The 16312-nt window shown below is 54.0% G+C and overlaps 1 protein-coding gene across 4 annotated transcripts; it reads left to right on the top strand.

The window, feature by feature from the left end:
* Positions 1 to 1988: 1988 nt before the first annotated feature.
* Positions 1989 to 16098, top strand: HDAC3 (histone deacetylase 3). 4 transcript variants are annotated; one of them, XR_015183812.1, is made up of 16 exons: positions 1989 to 2048; positions 2420 to 2502; positions 7140 to 7282; positions 8569 to 8650; positions 9428 to 9484; positions 9580 to 9635; positions 11614 to 11747; positions 12026 to 12106; positions 12195 to 12268; positions 12505 to 12569; positions 12925 to 13014; positions 13131 to 13189; positions 13616 to 13695; positions 14093 to 14250; positions 14523 to 15647; positions 15832 to 16098. XR_015183812.1 is itself a non-coding variant. In XM_086470780.1 (15 exons), the coding sequence occupies exons 1-15, from the start codon at positions 1994 to 1996 to the stop codon at positions 14590 to 14592; spliced, it is 1287 nt and encodes a 428-aa protein (XP_086326906.1). In that variant the 5' UTR covers positions 1989 to 1993; the 3' UTR covers positions 14593 to 15773. The 4 variants fall into 4 exon arrangements, 1 of the variants encoding a protein (XP_086326906.1); XR_015183814.1 differs by lacking the exon at positions 15832 to 16098 and having other exon boundaries at positions 14523 to 15038; positions 15118 to 15773; XR_015183813.1 differs by lacking the exon at positions 15832 to 16098 and having other exon boundaries at positions 14523 to 15371; positions 15455 to 15773.
* The last annotated feature ends 214 nt before the right edge of the window (positions 16099 to 16312 follow it).

Here is a 16312-nt window from a genome sequence, read left to right as displayed (position 1 = left end):
GGCTCGCAGCTCTGAGCATCCTCAGCTGTGCCCCGCGGGGTCATGGCCAGAGGGTCCTGGCGTACCCCGGAGCACCCTTGCTCCATGCTCGGGAGCTGGCATCCTGAATGGAAACACGCCCGAGGAGCAGCACGGAGGGAGCAGCATCCCTGCAGTACGTGGCAGAGCCAGCCAGGAGCATCGTTTAACAATCCCACGATTTAATCACACCTTGGCACTACTCTTGCCTGCCTGCGGCCAGAACAGCACCCAAAATCCCACGCCGTCCCGCCGCCACCTTGCTGCCCCACCAGCCCCATCCCATGCACCTGGGCCACGCACGCTTGAAGCTCCCCTTGCTGCACGCCCAGGGGCTTCCCTCCCGCCCATTTGTTACCCAGCATCAAAATCCAGTCGCTGAGAAGCCGGTGAACGTCCCGGTGCTGATCTGCCACGGTCTCCATCCTCAGCCAGCTCTCGGTGTTCCCCTTGGGGGTCCTCGCTTTTCACCTGCTCCTCTCCGAGACCCCGTTTTACTGCAGGCGGTTTGAGCAGCCTGCCTCCAGCGCAACATCCTTCCCCCACAACGTCCTGCCCACGGGAAGGGATCGGGCAGGAGACCAGTAGGACCAAGTCCTTGTCAAGCGCCGATTTTGGCTAATTTGTTTCCCGAGCCTTTAAACAAGACTACCTGCTCCTTTCATCCTTTCTTCTTCCCAGCCCACAGGGAACAGATTTTTGCTGCTGGTGTCACTCACTGCACAGCCCCGGCCCTGGCCCTTGCTGGCTCCGGGGGAGGGTCAGGGTTTTTCCCCTGTTCCGCACGGCTGCTTTTTTGTACATGGCAATTTTCCACCTGGCTTTTGTCCTCCGCCTTCCTGGCTGTGCCTCCCTGTCCCTGCTCCCTGCCAGCCCCGGTGGGTTGTTCTCAAAGGCCACCTGTGGTTGGGAGGAGGAGGACCTGCACCCTGGCAGGGTGGGACCTGGGAGGGCTGCTTGGCTGGGTGACAGTTGGCCGTGGTGGTCCCCATCACGCACAGCTGGGGGGGCTGCTCCCCAGAAGGGGATGAGTCCCAGAAAGGTGTGGGTGCCTCGCAGAAACCCCACTGCCCGTCCCCTGTGCCCTCGGTGGGTGGGCTGTGGCAACAGGGGGGTGACTGGAGGAGGCTAGGGGGCAGGTGGGGGTAACTGGTGAGCAGCTGGGGGTGGCTTCAGGTGACTGGGGGGCAGCTGAAGGGCTACAGAAGAGAAGCCAGTGGGCAATTTGGGTCATCTGGGAGTAACTGTGGGCAGCTGGGAGGCAGCCAGGGGTGCCTGGGGGTAGGTGAGGGGCAGCAAGGGGTGACTGGGGGCAGCTGAGGGTGATGGGGAGACAAGTGGGGGTAACTGGTGAGCAGCTGGGAGTGCCTGGGGGGCAGCTGTAGGGCCACAGAAGAGTATCCAGTGGGCAACTGGGATCAGCTGGGAGTAACTGGGATCACCTGGGAGTAACTTGGGGCAGCTGGGGGTGCCTGGGGGAAGGTGGGGGGCAGCAAGGCGTGACTGGGGGCAGCTGGGAGCGACTGGGGGCAGCTGGGGGTAGGTAGGGGGCAGTGAGGTGAGACTCGGATGCAACTCGAGGTAACTGGGGGTAGATAAGAGTGACTGGGGGCAGCTGGGGGCGCCTGGGAGGCGGGTGGTGGGTAACTGGTGAGCAGCCGGGCGGGCCTGGGGGCAGCTGTAGGGCTACAGGTAGAATCCAGTGCGCAACTGGGACCAGCGAGGAGCAACTGGGGGCGGATGGGGGGGGGGGGGGGGGCCGGGGAGGGCGGTGACGGTAGGCGCTAGGACCGCGGGGGCGCCGCAGCGGTGATGGCCCCGCCCTCGGCCCCGCCCCTCGCCTCCAGCCCCGCCCCCGGGCCCCGTCCGTCGCTCGACGTCGGCGGCGCTGCAGCAGGCGTGGCCGGACAGCGCGGGGGTCGCGGCGTGATGACGTGAGCGGCAGCGCGCGGCGGCGGGTCCCGGCCTCTCCGCCATGGCGAAGACCGTGGCCTATTTCTACGACCCGGACGTGGGCAACTTCCACTACGGTGCGGGGGGCGGCGGGGCCGGAGGGCAGCCGGGGCGGCCGCGGAGGGGCCGGCCTGGGGCCGCTCCTGGCTCGGGGCGGGCGTGCGGCCCGGCCCAGCCCGGCCCTGGCTCAACGAGAAGGCCCCGGAGCCGCCCCCGCTCGCCCCGGCCCCCGCTCGCCCCGGCCCCCGCTCGCCCCGGCCCCCGCTCGCCCCGGCCCCCGCTCGCCCCGGCCCCCGCGGGCCTGCTTGCGGCGGTGGCTCGGCAGGTCCCGTCACGGCGGGTCCCTGGGCCCGGCCCCGGCGGTTGGGGGGGGGGGGGGGGGGGGGGGCGTGGCTGGTGTGTGTCCGTGTCCCAGCCCGGGTGACTCCCCGTGTCGTTTCCCTTCCAGGCGCGGGGCACCCCATGAAGCCGCATCGCCTGGCGCTGACCCACAGCCTGGTCCTGCACTACGGCCTCTACAAGAAGATGATCGTAAGCGGCGCTTCTGGGGTCTTGCAGGGGCTCCCCCCCCCCCGCCAGGGCGGCGGGGGAAGGGGCTGCGGCAGGCGGCTTGGGGCAGCAGCTGCCCCAATGGGCGTTTTAGGCTTTGGTGGGCATGAAAGGTGCCAGAGAGCTGTGCGCTGCCCTGCTGACCTCAGCTGTCACCTCCGTGTTCGGGCTTGGCCCGCGTTAGGAGGTTCTGCGCAGCTTTCCTGTGTCGCTGCCTCTCCTCCCGCCCCGCTTTTGGCCCAGCAGGTAACAGAGCTGTTGTGAAGGAGGCTTTGAGCAGTCCCGGGCGTTCTCATCAGCCTGAACCCCACCATGCCACCCAGAGCTGGTGTGAGAGGCACCCTCGGGGGTTGTCAGCGTCTCGTTCAAACTCCTCATGCCGGGAGCTGCAGCTGTGCTGCTGGGGACTGTGCAGGAAACTTCTGTGTCTGTAGCCCCTTCTAAGGAGGACCCAGTGACCACTGTGGGCTGTGTGATCCTAGAATAGTCAAGCTGGAAAAACCCCCAAGCCCTCAGGAGGCTTGCTAATTCAACTCGGTGCCTTAACTGAGTTTGCTAATCCCATCTCATACCTGGTCAGTGGTTGCCCAGCCAGCTCACACAACGTAGTCTCTGTTGTGCGCTCTGGTTCTTGCTGTTAGAAGGGTTTTCTCTTCCTGAAATTTAGCCTGTGTAAACCTGATAAAACATGATCAGCGTGTAGCGATGATCAAAAGATGGAGATTTAAGTTTTCTTTTTAAGAAATGAACTAGTTTGGGGATAATGGAGTATCGCTAGGAATATGTGGTACCCCTCTTCTGAAGTGTTTTATTTCACTTGGTGCAAGCAGGATTGAACTGTGCTCCTTTCCCTAGAATCCCTGTTTACTTTTCTGCCCATTCTTGCGGCACAGAGCAAATGAAAAGCTCTGAGGAGTACGGAGCATGTAACTTAATGCCTCGTGATACGAGATCAAGGCAGGAATGATAAAAGTCTTCTACCATTCTGCCCCTTTTGAGATGGCTTTTGCTCATTTTGATGTGCAGAACGTGCCACCTGCAGCTGCTGATCGTTTGGGGGCAGCTTGTTTTGTCTCCTGTTGCCTCATTCTCGCTTGCGGTGCGGTGGGGTTGCTCCTGAGCTGTTTCGGACCGTTGAGCGATTTAATTCCTGGGCTGACTGGCGCAGTTCCAGGCCGTGCTCTCTGATCCAGAGGCTGGGTGTAGCTACGGCCTATTGTCTCCACAGCCTGTGATCTGTTTGATGTGCCCTGGGGAAGGGCCTGTACCCAGAATGTTGTTCTAAATGTTGTAGGCTACAGCTCCAGGCACTTCTGGTTTTGTGGACATATATGTATGTATTTATATATGTACATATATGGGCATACACACATGCATTTACAGCGGCTTTTCATGAGAGTTACGTTGTTAAAAGAGGTGAAGAGCGCTTCCTTGTTGTGCACAGCGAGCAAACAGGGAGGGGAGGTGCAAGAAGGGCCCCAAACTGTCATTGCTCTGATCCATGAGGGGCGTCAGGACTTTCCCCTGGCCTTTTCCTCTGTGCTCGTGCATCCCACGTGTGCTCCTCACCCTTCTGCGGACGGGCTCGGCTCCTCGCCGTGCTCTGCAAACCGGCCGCTTCCTCTTACTCGTCAGCCTGAACTGGGTGACCCCAGGGGTGACTGGGGTGTGTGCTCTCAGGGTGACTGCAGGACTGATCATGGGTTGTTGCTTGCAGTCGTGGCTGCTTGCAAGGAACTGGTAACAGTCGGGCTTGCTCTGGGGCTGCAGAGAAGACAGTGTGATCAGCTTGTCTCAGCGACGTGGTCCCACCTCTGCCGCGTGCTTTGGGGGTAGATCAGGAGCTGCGGCGGGAACAGGGCGATTGCGCGGAGCTGTCGGGCAGAAACGTGCAAATTCCAGTCCCTCTCCAGCTGGACCAGGCGCTTCTCCAGACTGTGGTTACCTTCCCGGGTTCCCCCGCCATTAGGCATAAAGCAAACCCGTAACCAACTTCCACTGCGCCCTCAAAGCCCTGACTAAATACTTCGTTGTGGTACCAGGAAAAGCCTCTCCTTAAAGATCGCTTCTCCAGCATTGAGATGTTAAAATCAAATTTGTATCCCTGTGAGCACGACAGCGAGATGAGGGCAGTAGTTCTAATTCTGGCGAGTTTACAGCGTCTTCTCCACTGTACGGGCAGGGCAAGGCGCAGAATTCTTGCGTGATAGCAATAGTTCTCCTGCCTTTTATTTTTGAGGGCCAAGTCTGAACAGCCAAACCAGTACAAGTGGGGCAGGGGGAAGAGCTGGATCTCGGCTGCTTTGTACCTGCCCGTCCGTGCTGCACAGCGTTGTCGCCGTCTCTGGCGCGGTGCAAGGGCCTGGCGGTTGGCACGGGCTCAGCTTCAAGCTCTTCCGCTGCCGCCTTATCAGCCGCCGTGGTGAGAGACGGGCAGGTTGAGCGAAAGCAAATGGAAAATCAGCTGTCCCAAAACTAAAGATCAATACCAGTTTGTGAAGGAAGGTGCTAAAATAGATCAGTGGAACGGTTCCTTGATGCGATATATGAAATGAACTTGGGATGTTTAAACGTTAGAAAAGCTTCCCTGTGTAATTAATGTAATCCTGTGGTAAAACCACATCCAGCCACGGTGACCTGCTGTTGCACTCGCAGGGGGCGCAGCTGGAGTACACTCGGGGCACGTGGAATCTTTGCAGAACTCCTCTTTCAGATTTTTACTGTAAATGATGAACTTCTGTGAATAACTTCCCTAGAGTTGGGGTGGTTTTTTGCAGAAACAGCAAGAAGTACTTAGTCCTGTAACACTTCTAAATGTCAGATCCATGCCTGAATGAGGTAGCAGGCAGAGCTGTCCGCTTTGTTTTAGTCGCAACCCTTTTCGGGGGGGGTTGTGTTTTCCACCAGATGCCATCGTGAAGCTGAAAACCACAGAGGAAACTTCATCCTGAGCAGTCAGTGACTGGCCGACAGGCAAATAAAAGCGGGGCTCGTGGTCAGAGGTGACTCTAAGAGGTCCTGTTAGCGTGGTGTTGTCGTTACCTTGTTATCCGCCCTCTCTGCCCCTTCCAAATAAAAGGCCGCTGGCCTGGCAAGCGGAGTTGGCTGCTTTGCACCTTTCCCAGCTCGGCTGCGGCTGTGGTGCGTGAGAGCGCGGTGAGCCAGGGCTCGGCGTTGCCACGGGGAGGGTTGTCCTGCTGCCGTTCTCGTGCCGTGCCTGGGAGCCGTTGGATCTCTACGTGAACTGGCGCCACTCGGTACCTCGGCAAAGCCAGGAGAGTTTTCTGTGGAGGCAGCGAAAGGAGGCAGAGGAGGCTGAGTGCCAGGGCTTGCTTAGGAAGGTGGGTGGGGTCGCTGGGAGCAGGGCGAAGGGTGGAAGGAGGCAGGTTTCTTCTGCCAGCCGCTGAGTCTGTCTTGAAGCTTTTGGTCTTTTTTTTTTTTTTTTTACTCCCCTTTCTGTTTTGAATCACACATCCCTACTTTTTGTTGGTGGAAAAGAGCCTCTGGATGTCTGGTGAGAGCCACTTATCCTCCGTGACAGCTCTTCAGCGTTGCTTTTGTGCCGTTTGACTTCACCAACGCAGATTCCTGGGGGGTTCCTGGGCAGAGCCCTCGTGGGGCACAGGTGTTGCCTTTGCCCTTAGCGGCTGCACTGAGTCGTCTCATCCTCCTTGTTTGAGTTGTCAGAGGCAGCAGCCTGTGGGAAACGCCGTACCCGCTGTGGGAAACGCTGTACCCCACACAGATCAATTCAGGAAAGGAGGCCTGTTTGTTAGAGTATATTGTGTCTCCGAAAACTAACCGGTTTCCTGCTTAGCCCAGGAAACAGGCACGTTGGTGCGGTTGCTGTGATAAATTTTCCCCTTGGGCACAAGCTTGTGCATCTTACTGGGTTTTTTCAGGTTCCACTTTTTCTATAAAGTGCGTGCTTTGATTAAGAGAACTTGGAAAACTCGGAAAAGATCTTGATTTCAGCGCAGCTTTGGTTTCCTCTCCCAGGTAGGCGGTGGTAATTTTTAACTTCCTGTGGATTGAGGCATGTGCGTGAAGTGCCAAACTGGCAGGGCTGTATGGTCACAAGGTCTTTAATTTGAATCTGTCCAGTTCCCTGACCGTTTTTCGCCAACTTTCCAAAGGAAGCAAAGCTCATGCAACTCTGCCATCGGTCTGTGAGCTTTCTCCAAACAGCTTTGGAACCTGTCAGCCCGTTACAGGCAAATCTGACAGAGGGACTGAAACCAACCCTATATCAAGGTCTTAAAATTGCCTGAAAGCTGGTGACTGGTAAGTGAATAGTGCCCTCCAGTGAAGAAGAAGCTGCAGTTTGAACTCAGTATGTGCAGTGGGGGAAGGAAGGTATCGGAGAGTGTGTGGCCAGAAGTGCAGTTCCTGTGAGAGGCGGGAGGCGGGTTTATGCCTGAAAGGGAAAGATCAGTAGCAAAGCAGGCTTCGTGGAGCAACGGGTTGAATTTAAGTGCACAGGCATGTCAGGAAGCCAACGTGTGCGAACATTTTTTGATAGACCTCGTGCGGGTCGTTTGTCAATTAGCTTGAGATTTCTCCCAGCGAAGCAAACGCCTGTTTGGATGGGAAATAAGTCTTGCCTTTCTCCTTTGAAGGTTTTCAAACCGTACCAGGCATCCCAGCATGACATGTGCCGGTTCCACTCCGAGGACTACATAGACTTCCTGCAGAGAGTGAGTCCCAACAACATGCAGGGATTCACCAAGAGCCTCAACGCCTTCAACGTGGGCGATGACTGGTGAGTGCTCTGTGGCTCCTGTCGGAAAGGTGCCTCGCTCACGTCCAGAGAGCTCGTTTAGAACGTGCCGTTGCTTACTCGTTTTTAACCAGAAGGAGGTGCCTGTCCCTCCTGTGTAGATCAGATTGCTGGAACCTCCTTGATTCCTTTCCTTTCTCTTTAGATCTTGCAGTCCTCCTTTTTAGACCTGTATTTAGGCTGTAAGCTTGCTGAGTTAGAGACTGTGTCTCTACTTGTTCTTGCAGAGCCTCCAGTTCTGCTTGAACAGGCTAACTTACTTTTTTTAATAGTTGCCTCTCATTTTAGCTACCGTAATAAGTGCGTGTTAAGTTCAAGACAGCTTTGAGAGCCTGCTTTTCAGGTCGAACTAAGGAGATACTCGTGCTTCTGTACAAAACTACATGAGATCCTGTTGAGAATATTCAATTCCCGTCTTTAATGCTTATGAGAGATGAAAGAAATGCCTGGAAGAGCTCTGTGGGTGACTGAGGAAATAGCAGTATGTCTTGTCTGGTTGGGGATTATAAGGGCTGTCAGAGAGTAAGACTGTTTTTACATGTTCTGTGGAGGGGAAAGCTGTACCAGCACAGGAGGAGTTACATTAGCTAGAGAGCAGTGTTATCCCAAGCAGGTATTGTATAGCCTGCTTTTTAGTATTTAGGCTGAGAATCAGAAGACTGTTCTGTGACCTTGCTGCTCTGATGAGCAGAAGCCATCTTCTTCGCAGAAATGAGAGGGGAAAAGAAAACCCCACGGCCTTTCAGCCACTGCTTGTCCACGAATGTGGTTTGCGACATGATGCCAGCCAGCTGGTGACACAGCAGCTCCGTGTCCTGTGCTTCTGTACTTCCGTGGTGAAGCAGAGCAGGGCAGGATCTTCCAGATACAGCCAGGGGGAGGCAGTGCGGGAGCAGACCAGTCCTCCCCTCTCCTGGTGCGGGTGTCTCACATCGTGTCCTGGCTCGGGGCACAGTGTCAGCAGGGCTGCGGGACAGATGCCAGCACGTCTTGTGAGCTGGGGAGCCTTTGCAGGGCTGGCTTGGAAGCTTTGGTCATCATTACCAAATTCGCCGAGTTTCCCATTGTGTCTGCAGCCAGATTGCTTCCCTGCTGGTGCTCCGTGTGTTATAAGCAATGTCAGAGTGATCCCAGCTTAACTCTTTCACAGACAATGAGCTTTGATCTTGCTCAGCAAACGTCCCTGGACAGTTTTATACCTGGCTTAGCTCTGGAGAAATAGGGAGGAATGAGAAGATACTCTGTTTGAATCGTGGTTTCTTTTTCAGCCCAGTGTTTCCAGGCCTCTTTGAATTTTGCTCTCGCTATACTGGGGCCTCCCTGCAGGGAGCAACACAGCTGAACAACAAGGTAACTGAGCTGATTTGCTTATCTTTTGAAACACAGATGGAAACCAACCGGTTTTCAATTTAAGCAGAACCTCATGGGTTTGTGTTGTAAAACAACGTCGCAAGCACTGCTGAGTTGCAGTGTGAATACCCAGCGCTGTAGGACTGTGGAGCTTGAGACCGTTCCTGTCCTGTCAGAGGCAGCTGTTTAGTAGAGGTTTAATCCGGAGGGGTCAGAGGGTACTAAGTTGTGACTGAAGTCACAAAGGACTCTCAGCGCTGTAGAACAAACCTGGGGTCTTCCGTGAAGCTGGCTGCTGGAAGAGCACGAGAGGGCTGCTGGGTCTCTGCTGTGGCAATGCTCTACAGGAGACCACGCAGAAGGTCTGAAGAGGGTCCCTCAGGAGGGTATCAAAAAAAAAACCTACAGAGGTTTGAGACTTTTAGAGACCTGAGAAGGGTCTGGTGAGGGTAAACAACATGTGCAGGAACAAACTGTATGTGCCTGGTGCTCTGCCTGCTGCTGGCTGGCGGGGGAGCAGTGGTGGTGGGAGATGATCTTTCCTGGTCTAACGGGGAATGTAGAGCACAGGGACTGATCCGGTACGGACACGGTGTAACCAAAACTGTTGGCTGGGCTAAGGACCAAGGTGGAGCTTTGGCAAGGGCTCTGTAGGAGAAGGAAAGGCCAGAAGGGCCACAGGGCTGGGCAGGTTGAAGTGGGTGCACTGGGGAAGAGGGTGTAAGGTTGTTGTTACCACGTTGTCGCCTTAAAACTAACTTACATTTCCTTTCGTAGATCTGCGATATTGCAATAAACTGGGCAGGGGGCCTGCATCACGCCAAAAAGTTCGAGGTAATGAGGCAAATCTGCATATTTCTCTGTCTTTTTGAGGCCCAGGCTCTGTGTTCATCCCATTCTAATGCTATTTGGTTTGCTCTGTTCTGCAGGCTTCTGGGTTTTGTTATGTTAACGACATAGTGATCGGCATCCTGGAGCTGCTCAAGTAAGGACTTGGGGCAAGTGCAGTACTGTCCTGGCTGGCATGTGGTTTCCCTCTGCTGCTTCACTGTTCTCTCTCTCCCTTTCACCACCTTGTGTGCCTTTCTAGAGTCCAGGAAGGCCAACAACTTGATTTTTGTCCTGTCCTCTTCTTTAGGCACAAGAAGGGGGGCTTGAGAGTTGGAATCTCTGATTCCAGTTTGGTTGCGTGCGGCTTAAGGGACACAGAAGAGTTCTTCAATTCCGTTTCTCATCCATCTGTGAAATACTCATTTCAGGGTCTCCTGACTCTCAGCGTTTTTGCCACAGTGAGCCTTTTGTAGGTAAATGCAAATTACGGCTCACTGGAGACAGTTAAATGACTCAGATCTTTCTTGATTTGCTTCAGTGGCTTAAGAACAGGACTCGAGCAACACATGGATAATCAAAGAACACTTGCTTTGACTTTATTTTTCTTTTTAGAAAAGGAAAAATAAATTCAGAGTGGGAGGAAGGGTTATAGAAATAGCTTCTGTTTCTTGGATTAATCTGTGGTTGTTTTGTGGGGGTGTGTACTCTCAAATGCCCTCTTTGTCACTGAGTCTGAGACAGGGTGTTAGGGAATTAAAAAAGATTTGGGGTTGACCAGATAGTAGTTACACAACTGGTGGCAAGCTTGCTCACTCTCAAAGTCATACTTACAGGATGTAACGGGGTTTCTTTTACCTCCTTCCTCTCTGCCAGTCTTCCCTGCTTTGTGTCTGGAACCTCAGGTCTTCACTGTGTATCTCTGCAGACCCATTTTCTAGCTTTACATCAGTCCCACACATCAGAGGCTTCAACAGCCCAGTTACCCCTCATGGGAGATGATCATATGTCCCCAGTCTTTGTTGCCTGTTTTGAGGAACCATTTCTGCAGCAGGTGGCTGCATCCTTGAGTTTGCAGCCCAGCATGGGACTACCGTGGTGCCCCTGCTCTTAGAAGGTCCCTTTCTCCCTTTGCCAGTGTCCAAGGGCTGTGTGTATGCACCCACTCGTTCTCCTTGCTGTCACTTGTCTCCAGGATGAATTATCTGACCTGTTTTGAATACTTCATGCCTCTTTTGGGAGACTGAGGCAAGGTACTGCTCTGCGAATCAGCACGGGTCAGCCCCATCAGCCAGTTTGACGAGATCACCGCAGACACGCTTAAAGCCACAGTTCCAGGAGCGTGTGCTCCTCCTCTCTGTTTCAGTGTTGTCTTGGTTTCTCAGGTCCCTCCCCAGTCCCCTAGCGTTTCGGCATGGATGCCAGATCCCCTGTTCTTTGGGGATTGACCAGGTGCAACATTTTCTTGTGAAAAGTTGGAGAAGTTCTCTCCAGCTGAGCAGGCAGATCTAGAGCTGGTAGGCAGGGATGGCTCAGAGCTGTGTCTCCAGTGCTCGACAGCACATCAGCTTTGACCGTTACCCCAGTGCATTCACTTGTGATGATCTCCCCTTCTTCAGCCGCTGTCTCTGTGACCCAGCAGGCTGCTTCTCCAGTAAATTTAGTCCAGCGTGGTGTTCTTGGTGCTAGCCAAGTGCTGGCGGTACTCTGGCACGTGGAGGAAGTAAGTGTTCCTACCTCCTCCTTGGCTAGCTCACCTTTCATTGCCTGATGGGACTAAAAATCGTTGGAGCTCTTAAAGATTAACTAGTGGCATGTTGTTTGTAGAGGAAACAAAACCCTGCAACTTTCTAACACCCAGCTGGTTAAAAGAGATTCTCCTCATCATGTGCTTTCCAAGACATTTCTGGCCCCATCTGAAAACTTTTTATTCTAATATTTCCAAGCACATCAGAAGAAAATGCTTTAGTGGTGGGATGTGTTTGACTGTGCACAAATGTCTCATCTGAACCGTTTGATGTGCTTCATGTGGGGTGGGTGAGTTTTTTCGGCGAGTGGGCTTGTGGGTCGCTGTCAGTGGTGGTTTTCAGAGCGCCACGTGGTACTGATGCTGTTTTTCCTCCTGTATTCAATAGGTATCACCCCCGTGTTCTGTATATTGATATTGATATCCATCACGGAGATGGTGTGCAGGAGGCTTTCTACTTGACAGACCGTGTCATGACAGTGTCATTTCATAAATATGGGAACTATTTCTTTCCTGGTACAGGTACGTGTTTTCCCTTATAGCATGAACCTGGCCTCACTTCAGAATCCTTTGAAAGCTCTGCTGGAGTGTAGAAGTGTAAAATCACAAAATTAGAGCTGCAGGGAGAAATGATGGAAGAAAAGGCATGGAAAAGCAATTGGAGAGAAACAGAAATATAGTTATTTGTAAGAAAGAGGGATCCTAGCTAGGTTAGGAGATCTCAACTCGGACCAGATCTGGCCTTTCCACACCTCTGAAGTCTCAGAGCTGTTGTGACTCTCGTGTCTCTCCCTGGCCAGGTGACATGTATGAAGTCGGTGCAGAGAGCGGTCGTTACTACTGTCTCAACGTGCCTCTACGAGATGGCATTGATGACCAAAGTAGGTGTTCCCTGCCACTTCCCCTTGCCCAGGCGTTTGCTGGTCCTTCTCCTCCAGAGCCATGACAAATCTACCTTTCTCTCCAAAGGTTATAAACACCTCTTCCAGCCGGTCATTAACCAGGTGGTGGATTACTATCAGCCCACCTGCATAGTACTGCAGGTAAGCCAGCCAGCCTCTGGGCATAGGTCCGTCCTTGCAGTGGCTGTAGGGTGGAGGGGGCTGCTATGGGTGCGTTACGCTCTGTTGCGGGGCAGGCGGGGTTGGTGTGTCCTAGCTGAGCTGCTGTCTGTACCCTCTGGTAAACGAGGGTGGCCAAGGGGTGGGGATGCTGATATGGGTCTGGAAAGCGATGCCTCCGTAGCAAAAACTCAGTTGTTCTTTTTCTGTTCCCCCAGTGCGGTGCTGATTCTCTGGGTTGTGACCGTTTGGGTTGTTTTAACCTCAGTATAAGAGGACACGGGTAAGTGCAGCAGGGCTGGGGCAGAGCAGGTGGATGAAGGACCGTCCTTTAGTCTGAAGGGCTCTGACTCCTCTGCTGAGAGGCGTGAGCTTTGGCTTTGGCCTTCCAGCAGCACCAGTGTTTTTTTTTACCTCCTGTGTGACAGGAGGGGGTCTCAGAGGGAGGCTTTGTACAAGGCGCCGCAGAGCGGTGGTTCACAGAGCAGCATGCGGTGCAGGCTCCGTGGGTGGAAGCCCTGAGCCCCGGTGTGTCGCGGCAGCCGTGGTGGTGGTGGTTGGGTGCGCGGTGGCATTTCTGACGTGTGAACGTGTGCTGCAGTTCACAGCTCTGGCACTTACTTGTTTGGGCTTTCTAGGGAGTGCGTGGAGTATGTAAAGAGCTTCAACATCCCCCTGCTGGTACTGGGAGGAGGTGGCTACACAGTCCGCAATGTGGCACGATGCTGGTGAGTCTCTTCCCTGCGTGTTGAAGGTCCCTAGTTAAGGAGTTGCTGTGGGCTTTGTCCCTGGCTGCACCATGGAGCTTTCTCTGCACTGAGCTCACCTTATTCCGTGTTTTCAGGACTTATGAAACATCATTGCTTGTAGATGAAGCAATTAGCGAAGAGCTCCCGTACAGTGGTAAGTTTGGAGTTCTGCTTTTTCCTCATTAGCTGAGCTAAAGTGTTGGTTGTATCAACTGAAGAATTAACACCGCTCTTCTGCGTTGACCAGAGATGAGGCCAGGACCGAAGTGACAGCACTTTCTGGCCTTAGAGATGGCCTTAGTTGTCTCCTGCTGCCCACTTGTAGCCTTTGCTGGGCAGACACGCCCTTACCGTGTCGCGCATCATTTCATTTGGATGGTTTCCTGCTCGGTGACCTGAGCATTACTGTTGCTTGCACCGTTCTGTGTAATTCCTTATGATTGCAGAGCTGTACATCACTGTGCTTTTTAGGGTCTGGTCCCTCCTAGCGTGGTGGGAGAGTGAACTCTGCTCTCTGGAGAGCAGGGCAGGCTGGCCCTCTTGCCTCTGTGCTGTAACTCTCTTGCTCATTCCATCTCAGAGTACTTCGAATACTTCGCTCCAGACTTCACCCTTCATCCCGATGTCAGTACGAGGATTGAAAATCAGAACTCCAGGCAGGTGGGTGCTTGCAGCAGCCTTCTTGCACTATCAGCTATGAACTTCCAAAACCCTGTGGTTGATGCTCTGTCCTGTGAAACCAGGTAGAGCCCAGGCAAGGGATTCTTGTGGGGTAGAAAACTGATGAAAAACAAGCAGAACCTCTCCTCTGGGATGTCAGAAATGCTCATAGCATTTGAGAACCTTGCTGGGCGCTCTGACTGTTTTCTGTGTGCTCGAGTATCAATGCCTGCATTACCTCTCCCACCTCCTCTGCTCTGATAAATAGATTTTTGCACAAACTTGTTTCTCATGGCCACCACGTAGATGACGCAGGCAGGTGGCAGTGCTAACAACTGCGGCTCCGGGCAGACTGCTGTGTCTCGCTGTGCTGATCCCTCTGGTTGTTTTTATGCAGTACTTGGATCAGATCAGGCAGACGATATTTGAGAATCTGAAAATGCTGAACCACGCTCCCAGCGTGCAGATCCATGATGTCCCTTCTGACTTGCTCAGCTACGACCGCACAGACGAGCCTGATCCAGAGGAAAGGGGCTCTGAGGAAAACTACAGCAGGTACCAGGTCTTGTTCTGGAGAAACGGGCTTCCCTTTCTGTCCCTGCTAGGATGGGCAGATGATGTACAGGAGACAGTATCTGCCCTAGGAAACAAACTCGCTTCTGAGTCTCTGGTTTTATCCTGGGAGTGCCTCTCTAGAAATGTGTGGTCTCCTCACAAAACATTTTGTGGGGTGTTTGGGTGCAGGGCATCTTCTGGCCCTGGGCAGTGTGACCTAGGCGTTCCCTAGCCAGGGCTCTCCTTGCTGATGGGGATTTGTCTTTCCACAGGCCTGAAGCTGCCAACGAGTTTTATGATGGTGACCACGATAACGACAAAGAGAGTGACGTTGAGATATGAGGGCTCTGGTGTGGGGCTCTGGACTGTGGGGGGTCCCACACTGGACATGGGTGCTTGGAGCAGATAACTGGGCCACGTAGGAGGCAGTTAGCCCTCCCTTTGGATTTGGTTGCAGGCAGCGGCAGCAGAACCACCACCGCTGCAGGCTGCTGCCACCTGGAGGGGCAGAGAGCAGCGAAATGTGTTCCTCACTGTCCACCACGTCACGGTTCCAGCTATCGCCGCTCTGGGCGATTTGAGTAGCCCTCAAATCTGTGCTGTGTGCTGGCTGGCAGCCTTGGGACTGTCTTCAGACCCTGACCCGTGCTGGTTCAGTCCCCGCCGGTAACTCCTGCGCAGGCTTCTGCCCGTGAGGTGGGAGCTGGAGCGGTTGTGCCTACGATCTCTGCCTCTCTTCAGCAGCAGCATCATCTGATCCATCCTGCTCTCCCTGGCCCTCCACTCAGGTACCCAGTTGACTGTCCTCTGAAGCCTGCACTGAGAGTTGCTTCCTGATGTCCCTTCTAACCATCCGATGCTCCACAGCTCAAGGAAACCTATTCAAGAAGACAAGGCCAGTTGTGGGATAGGGGTCAAGGGTGTTCCTGGAGCAGGGAGCAGCTTGATGGAGCAGGATGGAAGAATGTACGCAGAGCATAGTCTTGTCCATTCCCCCCCGTACTCGGTTTTGCATTCACGAATGAGTACTGCAACACTTTGCTGAGGTGGACCTAACTTCCCGGTTTTCTTTGTTCTTCAAGAGGCTAAAATCACTGTGGAACAGAGGTTTGGCTGCCAAGGTCAGTACATAGTGTGTCTTGCACCTCTAATGTAGCTTCCAGCTGTGTTTTCCAAATTCACACATGGCCCTTCTGTGTGTTAGCAAGAGATTTGGGCTGCTTGCTCGGAGTGGAAACCATTCCCTCTTGACTGTACCCAGGAGACGTTGCTCTGCTTGTGGGCGAGGGAAGCTGCGTCCTCCAGGTCCTGCCGTCTTGCCCTCGCACAGCAGAGATCTCTCTCGGCTATCCCTCAAATCCCAGACTCTGCTGCTCCTTCACTGGAGTCGTCACCTGGTACCTGTCGTGGTTTGGAGTGTGCCGTTTGGGGAGGCGGGAGGGGTTTAGCCTCTGACTGTCTGTACTGTTCTGTTTGTTTACTGATGTCTTTAAACATTAAATGAAGAGGCAGTATTTTTCTTACCTGACCTGTTGTTCGCCTGTTTAATGCTCGCCCCTTTTTGGCTCCTGTCCTCCCAAGGAGTGAGAAGGTGCGTATCGTCCCTGGCAGGGCAGTGTCCTCCGCTGTCGGACCCGTCTGAGCGAACAGAGGGCACTCAGCTCCTCAGAGTTGTGCGCTGGTGAGTTTTCAGCCTCGGTGTGCGCAATGAGGAGAGCACCCGGAATTCCCTTCCCAGAGGACAGGTGGGTGGGTGGACACTCCTGCTTATGCCTCCGATTCCAGTAAAAGCTTTGCAGGAAGCTGCAGAGCTGGATCAAGAAACCTTTCCTGCAGTGGTTTTAAACATCCTGGTTTCTTTGAGTTGCAATTTCCCTAAGAGTTTGCCCGTTGCAGTCTGGCTTTCCTAAAGCCCTGGGTGACTGTTTTTTCTGTTTCTAGACCTGTTGCTATCTCCTTCTTCACTCCCCCTCCCCAGGTCCGTGACACTTGTCCTTTAACAAATAAGCCTGTGCTGGCCTGCGTGGATTGGTGTTCCTGTTGCGTCTAGTCTCTGCCAATG

Source organism: Leptosomus discolor, chromosome 10, assembly GCF_034619465.1.
Source record: "Leptosomus discolor isolate bLepDis1 chromosome 10, bLepDis1.hap2, whole genome shotgun sequence".
Taxonomy (NCBI): domain Eukaryota; kingdom Metazoa; phylum Chordata; class Aves; order Leptosomiformes; family Leptosomidae; genus Leptosomus; species Leptosomus discolor.
Note: the sequence above shows the minus strand (reverse complement) of the source record. Positions and strands in the feature narration are given on the sequence as shown.

Excerpts from the sequence above, each read along its gene's own strand:
- HDAC3 (XM_086470780.1), top strand. The coding sequence starts at position 1,994 with ATGGCGAAGACCGTGGCCTATTTCTACGACCCGGACGTGGGCAACTTC. Across the intron at positions 12,269-12,504 it reads CCACCTGCATAGTACTGCAG|TGCGGTGCTGATTCTCTGGG; the intron begins GTAAGCCAGCCA and ends CTGTTCCCCCAG. Across the intron at positions 13,190-13,615 it reads CGAAGAGCTCCCGTACAGTG|AGTACTTCGAATACTTCGCT; the intron begins GTAAGTTTGGAG and ends ATTCCATCTCAG.